The following is a 15,593-nucleotide window of genomic DNA, read 5'->3' on the forward strand; positions in this document are numbered from 1 at the left end:
CTGTTTGACGTTGAATTCATAAAGCAGCAAGACCTGGTAGATGCTCTTTTCAAGAAATATGTGTTTAGGGTGTGAGTGCAAAGAACACCAGTCTTTCAGCTTCATCTCCTGGAGGAGATTTCATCCCTCATTCTTACTTCCTTAAATGTTAAAATGTTGTGGTTTTTTTGTAGCAATGGCAGGTGTGACCCAAGTCAGCAAGGGTTTGGATCAGTTCTTCTGAAAGCTTTACTCGACAATATGCCTCTTCTGCCTGCTGCTGCCACAGGCGGTACGTATGCAGTGTTCTTGTCGTAAGCGTACACCGTGCATTTGTTGTTTGTCAAGTTGTGTTGGACTCCCTTGTGAAATTAGAATGAGGTAATTGTTCAGTTAGTGCTAAATGCTTCTTGGAGTGGTCTGGTCATGAAGTAGGCATTTGCAGTTGGTGAAATTTTAAGCAAATAACCTTGTTTAAGCCAGAACGTGAAGGCTGACATTTTTTAAGAACTTAAGTAAGTTTTCTAAAAATTCTCAAAGGTGTTTAGCAACAACAGATTCTGTTGCCATAAGTGACAGTCAGGGTGGTCTGTTATTTTTTAAAATTAGGAGATAGCCAGGAAATTGGCTATCCAGATGATGTCCAACTAGCAATCCACTTTTCGTTCTGCACTACAAGGAAATTTTAACTAAATTAAATTTCTTCCTTACCTATATTGCAGTGTAATGGTCTCTTAGCACCTTGTTGAAGCATCTGGAGTGCCAGATGGAATGGGAAGATGACTTCACCCTTGTATTTTGGGTGGCAAGGCCTGCCTTTTCACACTAGGATATTGTTGAATTGTTTCTAGCTTGGTATCACCAGTGAGTCTTACAGAAAAATTAGTTTGGACTCCAGACTGGGACTACCACCCAGGTCAAAACACATAACACAGTGCTACAGGGGGTATGGAATGCACAGGGATGGAAGGAGAAGGAGGAAGCTGAGATTTGTGTTTCTGTACAGAACCACAGTGCTGTGCTCCCATAAATTATTTGTATGGAAGCAGTGCCGCCAGCAAATACAGGTTAAGGAGACAGCAACCAGAATGAGAGGATGAAAGGAGGAAAAGAGTTGGCTTTGGAGTATGGCTTGGCTCTGATGAGATTGGAACCCCTAGCCGAGCACCTTAATATATCAAGAGTATCTTGATTGTTGTCAGCAGGAGGAGTGAAGGAAGTGTGCAAAGCTGTCTCTTGGGAACCATTTTTTCCTTCAATTATGTGTTAGTTGATAAGAGAATTGGAAGTACTTGTAGAAAGTTATGATTGCAGAATGATTCTTAATTGAAGCCTCTCAAGAAAGGGGAAGAGGTAGAATATCTCCTAGTCTGTATTCAGACCATTAGATCATTATCACTTCTGTTGATTATCCTTCAAAGTATGCTTTCTCAGTGAAAAATTTATATCATATTTCATGTGAAATATTTTTTTTAAATGCAGGATCTGTGTATTGGTATTTTGTATTGCTGAACTATGTGAAAGATGAAGATTTGGCAGGATGCAGCACAGCTTGTGCATCATTGCTGACTGCGGTGTCCCGGCAGCTGCAGGATCGCCTAACACCAATGGAGGCGTTACTTCAAACAAGGTACTAACAAATGTGGTTGTTGTAAACTTAATAAAAACAAGCCTAAGAACCATCTAATGCCATCCCTTGCGGTTCTGAAAAAGGTTGTGTGTTACACTTTGCTGTGTTTGTCTGAACAAGAATTAATTTGCTAAAGTTCAGGAAAACAGTTTTAACTTGTGCGAAATTAAGTTGAATTTAATTGCTGTGTCACATTTCAAATTAGCAAATACGTATGTGGTGTTTGAAGTCTGTGCAATCCTTAAGTTAGTAATTATGATTTTTATTGTAAGGACTAACACAGCATGTCAAATTTTGACTCTTGGAAGGAATTAAGTATATTGAATATACTCAGTGAGGCACAGTGCTTCTCAAAGCTATAGTCTTTCAGTAGATTGACAGTACATTTAACGTATTTCTCCCAAAGGCCACATTCTAGGTGTAGAGACCTGGAGTAATTTACTGGGAATGCAGGTTCTTCTTTTAAATTACGTATCAATGTAATTTAGGACTGTGATGTTGTTTCCATACTGAACTGATTGGCCATTTAACTTTGGATTTACATGATACAAAAAGGAAATTTCTGATGGTTCAGTTGTGTAGCAGTTCCCAAAGCTGCATTTTGGTGAAGGAAAAATGCTGCTGTTTGACATCTCTTTCAGTTGTGGGTTGGGTGTAAGAGTTTTCCTCCAAGTCAAACAAGATCAAGGTAGAAAAGGTTTGGTGGAGGTTAGTTCAGAATTTTCAGGTAAAATTGAAAATGTAATAGAAAATGTAGTAAGGGAAGGTGTAGAGGAGGAACAATATCTTTTAATTTTTGCTTTTGTTTTTAAAGAACTATAATTCCAAAATACTTCATAAAAACTTAGTCTCGGGTGTTACACTTGGATCCTTATCGGGCTGTCTACTGCATTCCTCTACTTAGTCGTTAATTTATTTCCCCATCTGTAGTCCTTACAGTTGATTAGAAGACTTAGCCCAGCAATATAAATGGTGTCTGGAAAAATTTAGAATTTTGGAAAAATAAGTGAGTTGAATCAAATGAAGGAGAAAAAAGTGAAAATTACACTTGACATGAGAATGGCACCTTTCTGTAGGAATCAAGTTGTTCCTGCATATAAATTGCTTCCAAGTAGTAAGCGTATCTTAAATAGAAGGTTTTCCTCCTTTCCAGTTGCCCACTTTTGAATTTGGCACATGACATTTCAGATCACCTTCTGGTGAGCACGTGCTGTCTGCATGGCAAGGGAAGATTTCTGAAGTGAGCCTGTTCTTGGTGTCCTTCAAGCTCAGATTTTCTGAATGTTTCTAGATGATGTTTTACTGAGTTTCTTCTTGAAACTTAATTTGCTTTCTCTTTGAACTCTATAACCCTATGGTTATATATATATATATATATATATGGTTATAACTCTATGGTTATAACCCTACTCTTAAAACTACCCTATGGGTAGTTTTAAGAGTAGCAGCAAATGCCTTATTTGATTACAACATCTCTCTAGCAAGGACTGACTATTTCTTGATTTTGTTTACTAATTCAGGCAAAATTTGTGGGTCTTTGTTTCATATGTCCATGGATCAAGGGAATACTGTCATTTTTGGGTTTCTCTGGTTTTTTTAAAGAGAAATTAGTAGGCAGCCATAGCTTTCCCCTTTTTCCCTTTCCTCAAATTGTGTTATATCTTTTTTGTGTACTTTTGTGATGCAGAATTTATCGTATTGTGTTTTTCCCCTTGGTCCCAGGTGCAATAGGCTAACATCTGGTAATCTGCTAAAAGCAGATGTCTAATTAATGGATCTGCACATTCATGGGAGAATAATATTCATTTTACCATCATGTGCTGCAATAAATCAAGTAGAACTTGAAAAATCAAGTAAAACTTGAAAGGATAAGGCCTGTAGGATGTGTTATATGATTTGCAGTTCATAAAACAATAAAGGGATTTTAGATAGGATTTTTTACTTTCTTACAAAAAACTAGGTTGGTTTTGTCTCTGGCAAATCTAAAACAATTTCTCCAGCCTATTCTTGAAAGTACGAGATTCATGTAGTCACGGAATTAAATTGTTCTAAATATTGTAAGGTGTTACATGGTTTAATTATTGTCATCATTTGCACTTGAACTGTCTCTGGCTCTCGTCTAATCTGAAAACTCTCCTGCTGCTCCATTTAGTGCTTGTAGGGGGATAGAATATAAGAAAATAAAGATAGTGTAGAAAGTAATCTTACCCCTAAGGAGTTGTATTTGGGCCAATTATCAAAGATTAGGAGCAGGGCTGACTTTAACAGGCCACAGTTGTAACCAGTGAGAAGAAAAGTGCTATTAAAGAGTGGGGTGGCTGGTTGAGACAGGAACTGGAGTCAGTTGGCTGCTTTGTGAAGAAGAAAGAGTGAGTGCTCTGAGAGCTGCCCACGAGAAACACCAAGGAAGGTATGGAACTTTTGTGGTAAGGACACAACAGTATGGAACCCCTGCAATAAGATGACAACAAGTGCTTATGTCCTCCCCACAATGGCCCTGGAGAGCAGATTCTTTCATTCTAAACAAATTTGGGATGTCTGGAGTGTATTTGTATCTTCACTGTATTCTCCAGATCTGTAGTCATTCTTAAATAATTTCCTTTGGCTTCTTTGGTCCTTGTCTTCTTTGTATTGTGATACACAAAATTTTACACATTATTCTGGTTGAGGGCTCTGATGAATGAAATAGAAGAGGTATGTCACAGAGTTCATGTTCATTACTGCATGGATGAATAAGGTGATTGTGTTTTTACATTCTTCATTTAGTCCTTGTTTTTTTGTTGGTGTGCCTTCTATATCCTTTTGTGAAAAGGATTGCTAATGCAGCTCAAAACTGTGAACCTGATCCTTCCTGCTGAAGAACAGGTAAAAGGCACTATGCTTGTTGAAATAAATCTGGGCTGGACAGCATAAATTAAACCCTCTGCAGTTTGTTCAAATTCTGATTCTACTCTACAATACTCTTGCAGAATTTTGACATTTTATCACCTGCTTATTTAATAATCAAACTGTTTAAAATATGTAAGTAATCAGTGCTAGTGTTGAGCTGACCTGATTTATTGAACATTTAAATTCTGATGTCTAAAGCAGGCTGTGAAGGTACCACACTGAATTTTGTCTGAGCATTTTTGTATGTTTTAGCAGCCACTTTACAGGAGCAATGTTGTCTTGGCTGGTGTGCAAAAAAAGGTCAGGCAGCAAACACATCTGTCTTGTCAGATGTGTAGGATGCACTGGTCCTGTCTAATGCATGCTTGTAAAGAGCAACCAAGTGTATCTTGTGTTGTTCTGAGTATAAAGTTATTTTAAATTTGCTACTTTCTAAGTAACTTGGTTGGGAAATATAATGTTAAATGGGCTTGATCTGTAATTTTCAGATGATCTGCCCTTTTGTAAGATCATTCATCATTTCTGATAATTGCAGTCATAGCATTGTGTGGCCAAAAGCACTGACCCCAGCTAACGGGGAAGCATTTTGACAATCAGATAAGTCTAGAATCTGTTTTTACCTTGTTGCTGGTGTTGTATTCATGTAGACATTTACATTTCTGTGATTACTTGATCAAAAAAGACATTTAAACATTCCAGCCTTCTCAGCATGTTGGGGGCTTTTACTTCAGCTGGTAAAGGAAAGAGGAACTGCTTGGAGGCAGAGGGAAAAGGGGGTGGAAGAACTTAGTGCCTTTGCTAGTGTGTTTGTGGAAATATTTCAGATTTCTTCTGTCTCTTGCCAAAGTGCAGAGTGTTATGTTTCTCACTTTTGTATCTACACAGGTGCATTTCTTTCTACTCTGGCTTAGTAATTTAGCCTGATTTCCATTTTTTTTTCTGCTTTTCACTTGCTGGTAATAGGTATTTGCAAAGACTAAAAAAAAAGCCAAAACAAAAAAACCCACTTTTAAACAAAACCAAAACCACAAACAAACAACCCCATTGATTTTGATACTACTTTAAAGTTTCCTTTTTCTTGGCTTATAAAACCATAATTGATTTGGGACCACTTCGAGTGATGGTGCTATTTTTTGCCCTCCAGTACTGCCAGAGTAAATGCTATGAGTTTTCTTCTGTTGAGGTATTTATCACAAGTGTTGATTGGTATGCCTAGCAGCATTTCCTTTTTTAATTCTTACTTCAGCTGGAAGAACAAGCTGAGGTGGAATTTCTTCTCCTGTTTTGAAACAGTACTGTGTTTTTATTGACTTCAGACTAATGTCTCATTTACTATGTGCAGGTGTGTGTCTTGCTCATTGTCTGAGGCTTGTAGTTCTATTTTCATGTCTAGTGTGATTTTGTATCATGTTTTCAGGATAATATTACATCTTCGAAACTCTTTAGTAATGAAGAGTTACTTACTTAGCGTTATAAGCTGTTTGAAAATGCCATCAAATAAATAATTTTAATAAACTATAAGCAAGTGATAATTTCTAAGATGTGTCAAATGAATGAACAGGATAATTTGGAGTATAATAAATCTGGATGGTAAAATACTTGATCTTTTACTGTAAATAATTTTATATGAGTTCTTATTGTGTGAATGGTGCTGTTTGTCTTATTTGCAGATATGGATTATACAGTTCACCTTTTGATCCAGTTCTGTTTGATTTGGAAATATGTGGTTCTTCTTGTAAAAATGTATACAACAGCAGTATTGGAGTGCAGTCAGATGAAATTGATTTGTCTGATGTTCTATCAGGTATGTATGTTTAGTTTAGCAGTGATTGATTGTGGTAGAATTAGTAAATCTCTATTATAGTGTTTTCTTTTCCTGAAGATGTGATTTTATATTTTCCAACTAAGCTGAAGTCCAAGGTATTCTCTAGCTCATGGTATCTTTTACATTTCCTGTGGCCTTAGGACAAGAAGAAAAAGCCTCTTTCTGGAATCTGTTATTTTCCTATCCTGTGGAATATCTCAGGGTAGAGATTAGACAGAAAGGCTGCTCTCATTCCCTGGTCAGTCATCTAGGAATCATCTGTCACCTCCTTTGAGTAACTTCCTTGAGCTATGTTATTATTCATTTAGGCTAGCAACACTCACATGAGCAGAGAAACTTAAATGGATTTTTCTGAAGTTGGAAAGCTGCCATATGGCATTCTTCTACTTAAATATAAGGGTTTAATGAGGTATTTTTTTCTGTTTTAGTGGAGTTAAAATATCTTAAAAGTATATTTGTGTCTATCTTCTCAGGTTAATTCATAAGTGAACCTTTAGACCCTGAAATGTCCTAAAGAACTAAATAATTTTTACCTGTCAGGAAATTCTTTTCATAGCAAGTGTGTTCATCAGTCTTAGTGACTTCTTTCCTTCTCTTGTATGCTATTGTCTTTCTCCTTCCTGTCCCTTCCTCCATAGAACTTTGTGAATTTATTTGGATATTGATAGTTATTATTAATAGTCTGGGTTCTACACTAAATTTGTCTATGATCTTAGTTGGTCTGACAGTTTCTTCTTCCTTTTAGGTAACATCAATATTTTCTTGCAAGCTAATTTGCTTTCAGTGTAGAAAGACTAGAGCATCCATATATGATTTTTTTCTGGAATTTAGAAGGTTATGCTATGCTTCTCTCACAGTTGACAATTTGACTTTATTAATATGCTCTCTTCAGATTTGACAGCAAATCCCCATTTATATTGAGGATATTATAATGTTAAGATGTTTCTTCTACAACATGAACTAATAAAATATGTGCATCATATTTAGTTGTCCCTTTTGACACTTCATGAATTGAAGTGGCACTATAAAGAAAACATTGGCTGACTGTGCAGATACATGTTTCTTTTTCAGGAAATGGGAAAATAAGTAGCTGTGCAGCTGCTGAAGGTAGTTTTACTTCTCTTACTGGACTTCTGGAAGTTGAACCTCTGCACTTTACCTGTGTTTCAACAAGTGATGGAACTAGAATAGAAAGGGACGATGCAAGTACGTTTACTGGTATATACAATTTTTCATTTTTTCTACTTAGCATAGTTTGTTCCGTAGTACATTTTTAATTTAACATAATGGCACTGTTTGACAAACTGACTGCTTGTAGTTTTGAAATATTAAAATGTTTTGTTTGTGATTGTTTTCTTCTTAAATAATTTCTTTATGTGAAGAAAGCCATATGTTGGGTCTCTGAACAGATATGTGGAGTTAAACTTCTTGGATCTTAGCAAACAAAGTGGATTTTAAGAATATTAACTTGAATCCATTTCTTTCTATTGGAGAGTAAAATGTACAAGCTTGCATCTTTACCTTACAAGCTTTTGTAGTGGAAGAATTCCAGAGCAATAGGTGGCTTTTCTGTAATCCAAGTGTTACATGTATGACCAAGTGCATAGTCTATAAACCATATACTTTGTAACTCAAGATGATGCTTCTTGTAGCAAGAACTGGATTAAAAAGATATTTCTCTTGGTTTTGCATCGCTCTGAACAATTTATAAGGAATTGTGTGTTTTAAAGGTGTGTTTTATAATTTCTACATAGGTGTTTTATTTTGTTTGTTTGTTTCATGCCAGTGAGTACCTTTGGGGTTACCCCAGCAGTTGGTGGCCTCTCTTCTGGAACAGTTGGGGAAGCCTCGACAGCACTGAGTTCAGCAGCCCAGGTAGCTTTGCAGTCTCTCTCTCATGCAATGGCCTCAGCCGAGCAACAGCTCCAGGTGCTGCAAGAGAAACAGCAGCAGCTTTTGAAGCTTCAGCAACAGGTTGGAGGCCATTTGGCTCTTTTTAGTGCTGTATCTAAACATCGAAAGCTGAGAAAGTAGTTGCAGAGCTAGATGGCTTTTTTTCCCTCCATAGTATATTTGAGGAAGGAACTGCTCAGCATTTTGGTTTGCTCTTCTTAAGCAAAGTGCTGGTGGTGTCTCCCATGCTGCTTTGGTCTTTCAGACTTAGTTTTTGTGTATTTTAAGTGTGGGTTGGGAGTTTGTAGTAAAACCTAAGTCTTCATAAGGAGGTATATCAGTCTGAAATTGAAAAAGCATACCGAAATGAAAAGCACGGTTGCTGACACAGGAAAGTGCTAGTCATAAAGCTATTGTTAGCTGGCCAGTGCTTGGCTGTGTTGACTCTACTTTGCTGTTCAGTGTAGGGATTTTACTTTTTTTTTGATTATTCCATATAATTACTCATGTTCCTCAGCTTGTGAGTCAAATTAAATAGTTTAATAGTTTAATTTTTCAACTTATAGGTAAGCTTTTTTCAGCTTACCTGTATTGAAGGTAGCTTAGGTTTATTAAATCCAGTTGTATAATCAAAGTTGAACTTGTGGCTCAATACTACTCCCATGTTCACAAGTAGTATTATCTGCTACATACATTGCTTTCATCTTCTCCACAGAAAGCTAAGCTGGAAGCAAAACTGCATCAGACAACGGCAGCAGCGGCAGCAGCAGCATCAGCAGTTGGTCCTGTTCACAACTCTGTGCCTTCCAATGCAGTAGCAGCTCCAGGGTTCTTCATTCATCCTTCAGATGTCATTCCACCCACACCAAAAACAACTCCTCTCTTCATGACTCCACCTTTGACTCCACCTAATGAAGCAGTTTCTGCTGTTATTAATGCAGAGCTTGCTCAGCTTTTTCCTGGTTCAGTCATTGACCCCCCAACAGTTAACCTTGCAGCACATAACAAAAATACCAGCAAGTCTAGAACGGTAATTATTTTCTTTTTCTTAGAGAAACAAGGTACTGTAAGCATTACCAGGGTCTTAATTTGTAATTGAGTGCTAGTAAATATATATGTATTCGGGTGAGATTTGAAAACTATATTGCTAAATTTATACCATGAGAAAAGAACTTATGAAAGCAAGATAGTATTGTTACAGTACCTCATCTGGTTTCTCTATTGGAGCTAGCTTAACTGTGTAAGGAGTTAATAATCCTTTGAACTTAGTAGTTCATCTATTTTGATGGTTCATGCTCAAATCTAAGTGTAGTGAAGTGTTGTCAAAATTATGCATTTTTAACAGCTCACAATAAATGCATAGGTGTTAATCACTCAATTTTACTGATGTTTTTCCATTCCTCAGAATCCACTTGGATCTGGCCTTGCTCTTGCAATATCTCATGCTTCACATTTTCTTCAACCTCCACCTCATCAGTCAATCATCATAGAGCGAATGCACTCAGGTAAAACCACAATTCCTAATAGTTTTGACACATGTTCTAGTAAGAAGTGGAATATTTTCTGGGGCTTTAGATAAGTTGCTTAGCTACAGTCTCTCTTAGCTTTCCAGAGTAAAGATATTTCTTGGTTTGTATTCTGTGATACCTGTGAGTTTAAGACCTAGCACTTGATGATAGTTGAAAAATGCTGGAGTCTTGGGGAATATGTTGGGTCTCAACAGAGAGCCTGTTCAAAAATAATGCATAAAAAGCAAAACAGCTTCATTTATGTTTATGCCTAAATTTTCTTCTCAGTGTTCAAGCTGTAGTGGGAGTTTCTGGGATTGTGCAGGTATTTGTAGCCTCAAGTATGCAAATGCAACTTTTAAACAATGCAAAAACCTTTATATACCTTTTAAACAATACATAAACATGGCTTTATTGAGAAGTAACATGTCTCGCTGGTTAGCATACACTGGTCTTTCAGGCAGTCTTGTGTTTTTCTTACCTAGGAGCAAGAAGATTTGTGACTCTGGATTTTGGAAGACCTATATTACTGACAGATGTATTGATTCCCACTTGTGGAGATTTGGCTTCTTTGTCCATTGACATCTGGACTTTAGGAGAAGAAGTGGATGGAAGGCGACTGGTAGTGGCTACTGACATTAGCACGCACTCACTTATTTTACATGACTTGTTGCCACCCCCAGTTTGCAGGTTTATGAAGGTAAAAGGATCTTTTTTTAAGTTCTTGATGTTTGTTAGTACATGAACTTCCAATTAAGGTGTCTTCAGGCCAAACTCTTTTGGGCTATACATTTTTAATGTATTTTTGACTTGGTGTTTATCTTTCCTGTTTTGATACAGTTGTGTTACAATGTAGTTGCATTTTCTTTCAGATCACTGTTATTGGTCGATATGGTAGCACAAATGCCAGAGCAAAAATCCCATTAGGATTTTATTATGGCCATACCTATATCCTACCCTGTGAAAATGAGCTGAAACTAATGCATGATCCCCTCAGAGGAGAAGGTGAATCAGCAAATCAACCAGAAATTGATCAACATTTGGCAATGATGGTTGCATTGCAAGAAGACATACAGTGCAGGTTAGAAGAAAAAAAAAGTGTATTTGCTAATTATTTTAATGTAAACCACTGGGATATCATAATGTTGTAGATTTTTTTTCTTCCCATTTTTTTCTTCAGAGTACTCTGTACTCTGCTGTTGTAGAGTTGTGAGTATCTTTATAGGAATAATAAAAACTACGCTGTATTTTTTTTTTCTGTATCTGTTTTAACAGTGCATTCACAATGGACCAGAAGTTGGCTTCTGGCAGGGTGGTTGTCAAATGTATTGCTGTTTGCTAATGTGTATTGAATTGTGTTTTTTGAATATTTCCCTTCAGGTACAATTTGGCCTGTCATCGGTTAGAAATCCTTCTGCAGAGTATTGACCTGCCACCACTCAATAGTGCTAACAATGCCCAGTACTTTTTGAGAAAGCCAGACAAGGCAGTAGAAGAAGACAGCAGAGTATTTTCTGCTTACCAGGACTGCATTCAGCTGCAGCTTCAGCTCAACTTGGCTCACCATGCTGTTCAGAGACTCAAAGTAGCTTTAGGTGCAAGCAGGAAAGCACTGAAGGAACAATCTGATCCAAAAGAGTTGATTCAGATGTCATCCACAGAACAGCTACGCACCATCATTAGATACTTACTGGATACTTTGCTCAGTTTGCTACATTCGTCCAATGGTCAGTATTTTTTGAGGTTTTGATTTTTTTTGTCATGTTAGTAGAAACAATTTCCAAGTATTTTTATTTCTTGACCTGCACTTTTCTACTATAAGGCATTTATACTAGGTTTAGATGTAGAATCATAGAAATGTAGAATGGTGGTGGAATTTGAAGGGCTCTTAAAGATCATCCAGTCCCAACACCCTACCATGGAGACACCTTTCACTAGAGCAGGCTGCTCCAAGCCACATCTACTGTGATTTTAGTAGCTGATAGCATACTTTGTAAAGTTTTACCATTGGCACCAAGCTGGCCTATCCACTTCCTGAAAAGGATAGGAGAAGGTGTCAAGGTCCTTCTCGCTTTTGTGTAGTCCCGGCTGCATATTCCTTTTTCAGATAGTCTTTCTTGGGATGATCCAGTTTGCTGAAGTAACAAAACATTGCCCAGGCAGAATACTCAGGTGGTTTTCACAGGCAGAATCACCTTGTGAAAGGATCTGTGAGCAATTGAGGCCAGTGTAATGCTGGGGATGGATTGGGCAGTTAGAAGCGGGCTGAGGAAGCAGAAGTTGCCTCAAGAGTGGTGGTGGTAGTGAACTCATAAAACCAATATTTCTAGTTAGTTCATGATTTTTTGATAGCCACTAAATATTTTTATTTCCTAAGCTTGCCATTGAATGAAGTCTTGTCAAATTGAAAAATCTGAGTAGGAGTTGGTGGCGTTTAAAAAAAAAAAAAAAAGGAAACGTTAAGTTTTCTTGTTGATTAGTTGTTGTGTGATTTTCTGTGCCAGTTTGTTCTAAAACATGATGGAGATTGGGTTTTTGCTTCATGTAGGTTCTGTGGAGTATTTGCACTGACATAGTATTGATTTGGTTTTGACCAAATGGCCTGGTCTTTGAGTTACCTACAAATCCCCATCTCCCCATATGTTCCCACCTCCTTTGCTCCTGTGCCACTTAGTCTAATTGTAGTAGTTTAAAAAACTTACTGCAAACTTCTTCCTATGTTTTCAAGTCCTTGTCTCTTTAAACAGAGGTGTTCTCTTTTCTTAAAAGGGCACTCAGTTCCTGTGGTTCTGCAGAGTACTTTTCATGCTCAAGCTTGTGAGGAGTTATTTAAACACCTGTGCATCAGTGGAACCCCTAAGATCCGATTGCACACCGGCCTTCTGCTGGTTCAGCTCTGCGGAGGGGAAAGGTGGTGGGGTCAGTTTCTCTCAAATGTCCTGCAGGAATTGTACAATTCAGAGCAACTTCTCATATTTCCACAAGACAGGTAAGATATAAATCTATATTGATACATTACCTATGGATCAGTGAAGCAATTTCATTGTTCATAATTTAGCATTGGAGTTGACAAAATGAGACTGAAGGGCACTTATCCATGGTTTTCACTGATTTAAGAAATAGACCCAAAAAAGTACTGCAGATGATAAATGTCCAATTGCAGTTATTTATTGCACCTATTTGGTTCTTACACCACAAAAAATTTGCTATTTTTTCTTACTTGGAGATCTTTGCATACCAAGCAGGGTTGCTGTCTAGTGGCAAAAGTGACCTTCTCTTTTATCAGACTTAAAATGTACCTTCATCACAGAGCTGCTCTTCTCCAGTATTTGAAAGTGGGATTGAGACTTGAAGGTACACTATTAGCTTTCACTGCAAAAGACTACACTGAGATTAGAGCAATAAATGTAGAGTTGAGCACTGAATGTTGGATATATTGATTATTTCAGATTATTGATTTGAAGTCTTTAATATTCTAAATGTTAGCATTTTATTTAAATCAAACATATTTGCTGCTTAGAGGCTTTCTGCCTTCTTTGAACAGCAACATCTGTATTCATATATTTTTAAAAGAATAATAATTAATTTTTTTAATTATTTAATTCAAGAATATAAGAATCCATTGATTTCATTCTCTTTGCCTGCTATCAGTAATATGTAGTAGGAAATAAAATGGATGAGATCTTGTTTCAGATGTGGAAGACTCTGCTGACCTCTTGAGGGTGAAAGAGAAGATGTTCACCCTAAAATGCTGCATTAACCTTAACAAAGATAAGAATGTGAAATCTAGTCTACTAGCTGGGCCACAGTACTGCTTTCTGTGTCTCAGATGAAAGCCTGGGACAATAATGTTATATAAAGGGTGTAACAGCATATTACTGATTCTGAAAAAGAAATAAAATCTTAAATATGTAAATTTTGTTTTTAGGGTCTTCATGTTGCTTTCTTGCATTGGCCAAAGATCGCTTAGCAACAGTGGTGTTTTAGAAAGTTTACTTAATCTCCTGGATAACCTGCTGTCACCACTGCAACCTCATTTACCTGTGCACAGAAGAACTGAAGGTAGCTTTCTAATTTGGGAGGTTATTTTCATATTCATTATAAACTAGAAAAGTAAGAGACTAACTCAGAATTTTTGGTGTATTAAAAGAAGAAATTGCTTGTTTACTATATTTCTAAAACACAGTTGTCTTTTAAAATGTGATTAATCTTTTTGTTCTTTAGGTGCTAAAAGAGATTCCTTCCCCCACCCCATTAAAACTGAGCAAAATATGTTTGATTATTTGTATTTCAGCTAGGAAGCTTGGGCAGAGTGGGGGGAACACTCAGTGTATAGGCAGCTCTAGTGAATGAGTTTGGAATTTAATGGTTTGGAGAGAAATGCACCTTTTTGCTCATGAGATCCTTTCTAAGTTTCAAGTTTTGGAGGTGAAACAGATACGAAAACAAGTTTAGGTGTATCTGCATGGTTTCTGCAGACTACACGGTTTGCTCTTGTGGGGCTTTTTGTAATTACAAGGAATTTATATTTTTTGATCCTAAAAATATACTGAAATTATATCCTGCAAACTTGATTTTCTTTGAGTGTTCTCTTAACTACCCTGACGTTGACACAAATTCTTATTTTTGAAAACATCACACCCTAGGCTACTTCATTTGTTATGTGCAGGTAGTACTATAGAAGCATCAGTTGTTTAAAATTCTTAGCCTTGTGAGGTCTGTAAAGTGCCAGCTGAGTCTCTGTCCTTACAGACCTACAGCTGGTGTCAGAAGCTGTCCTATTGCTTCCCACTGATCTACCATGTGCTTTCTCTATCGGGGCCATATCCTGCTATAGTCTCTAACTAGTTTGAGGCAAACACAAGCTTACATCTCCTCTACCTCTGTTTGCACTCTCCCCACAGCTTCCAATTCCTTTCATAGCTCTTGCCTTACTAGTTGTCCTCATGGAGGACTTTAGGAAGCAGAAGTAACTGATACTTCAGAGCTTTATTTGCTGGTCTTCCAGCTTCCTTCCTCCTGGACAGTACAGGTGAGTACTAGGGCAATATTATGTGTGGTGGAAGCATCAGGTATGGCAGAAGAAATTCCTTTTTGAGAACTGTCACACATAAATCGGGGCCAAAGGGGTGAATACTTACTGAGAAAAAAGTGAGAAAGCAAAGGAAAATGAGAGCAAGAGGTGAGTTTTAGGGGTGGAGAGAAGTTGTAAACTTTGAGACCGGAAGAGGAAAAAAGGAATAAGCAAAGACATTTGGAGGGAGGGAGGGAGAGAAGCTGAGAGATTTTTTTTTTTTTGGTGAGATAAAAGGAAAATAAATGGTCTTGTTTTAACAGAAGCATGAAAAGGTATGTACTTCACTCTGCAGCAGGATCCTTTCTTTTTATTCTGCCAACCAAAAAGGTGTGTAGCAGTCACCAGTGCTCCTCATTTCTGTTCTTGCAATTTAGTCTGTGGTTCCAGTCCAAGTCCTGTTATGGACCTGTTGGGGTCCTTCCTCTGCCTCCATGGGATGGGCTGCTTTCTGTCAGAGTGTGCTCAGGAAACTGCAGTTAACAAGTCAGGCTGCATCCTAATGCTTGGATGCCAGCAGCTACATGTGATTTTGGATGGATCATTTCTGTGGCTTAGTTTTCTTGTTTGATCTGCATTTAATAGTAGTTTGAATTAATTGCAGCTTTTTTGAGGTCAGTGCATGAAAAGCAGTGTACTTAAATGTGGCTCAGCACAGTGCACTGATACGAAAATGTGGGTGTAACCTCTCGTGCTGATGTCTTTGCTCTATGTTGACATGGTAAAATTATGCCATTTACATAATTACTGTAATTAAGTGGTCATTATTTGCATATTATTACATATTATTTGTTT

General features: G+C 37.4%; 1 protein-coding gene across 2 annotated transcripts in view; it reads left to right on the forward strand.

Moving 5' to 3' along the window:
• BIRC6 (baculoviral IAP repeat containing 6) overlaps positions 1-15,593 on the forward strand; it is a 176,040-nt gene that overhangs the window by 50,990 nt on the left and 109,457 nt on the right. The window contains exons 20-31 of one of the 2 annotated variants that reach the window (XM_066546647.1): positions 174-271; positions 1,462-1,609; positions 6,169-6,302; positions 7,395-7,541; positions 8,110-8,297; positions 8,932-9,246; positions 9,622-9,721; positions 10,210-10,424; positions 10,597-10,805; positions 11,105-11,451; positions 12,494-12,713; positions 13,653-13,786. In XM_066546647.1, the coding sequence (XP_066402744.1) occupies positions 174-271; positions 1,462-1,609; positions 6,169-6,302; positions 7,395-7,541; positions 8,110-8,297; positions 8,932-9,246; positions 9,622-9,721; positions 10,210-10,424; positions 10,597-10,805; positions 11,105-11,451; positions 12,494-12,713; positions 13,653-13,786 (2,255 nt within the window). The remainder of the gene's footprint in view (positions 1-173; positions 272-1,461; positions 1,610-6,168; positions 6,303-7,394; positions 7,542-8,109; positions 8,298-8,931; positions 9,247-9,621; positions 9,722-10,209; positions 10,425-10,596; positions 10,806-11,104; positions 11,452-12,493; positions 12,714-13,652; positions 13,787-15,593) is intronic. The other variant, XM_066546648.1, reaches the window with a different exon arrangement.

This window comes from Molothrus aeneus, chromosome 3 (assembly GCF_037042795.1).
Source record: "Molothrus aeneus isolate 106 chromosome 3, BPBGC_Maene_1.0, whole genome shotgun sequence".
Classification (NCBI taxonomy): domain Eukaryota; kingdom Metazoa; phylum Chordata; class Aves; order Passeriformes; family Icteridae; genus Molothrus; species Molothrus aeneus.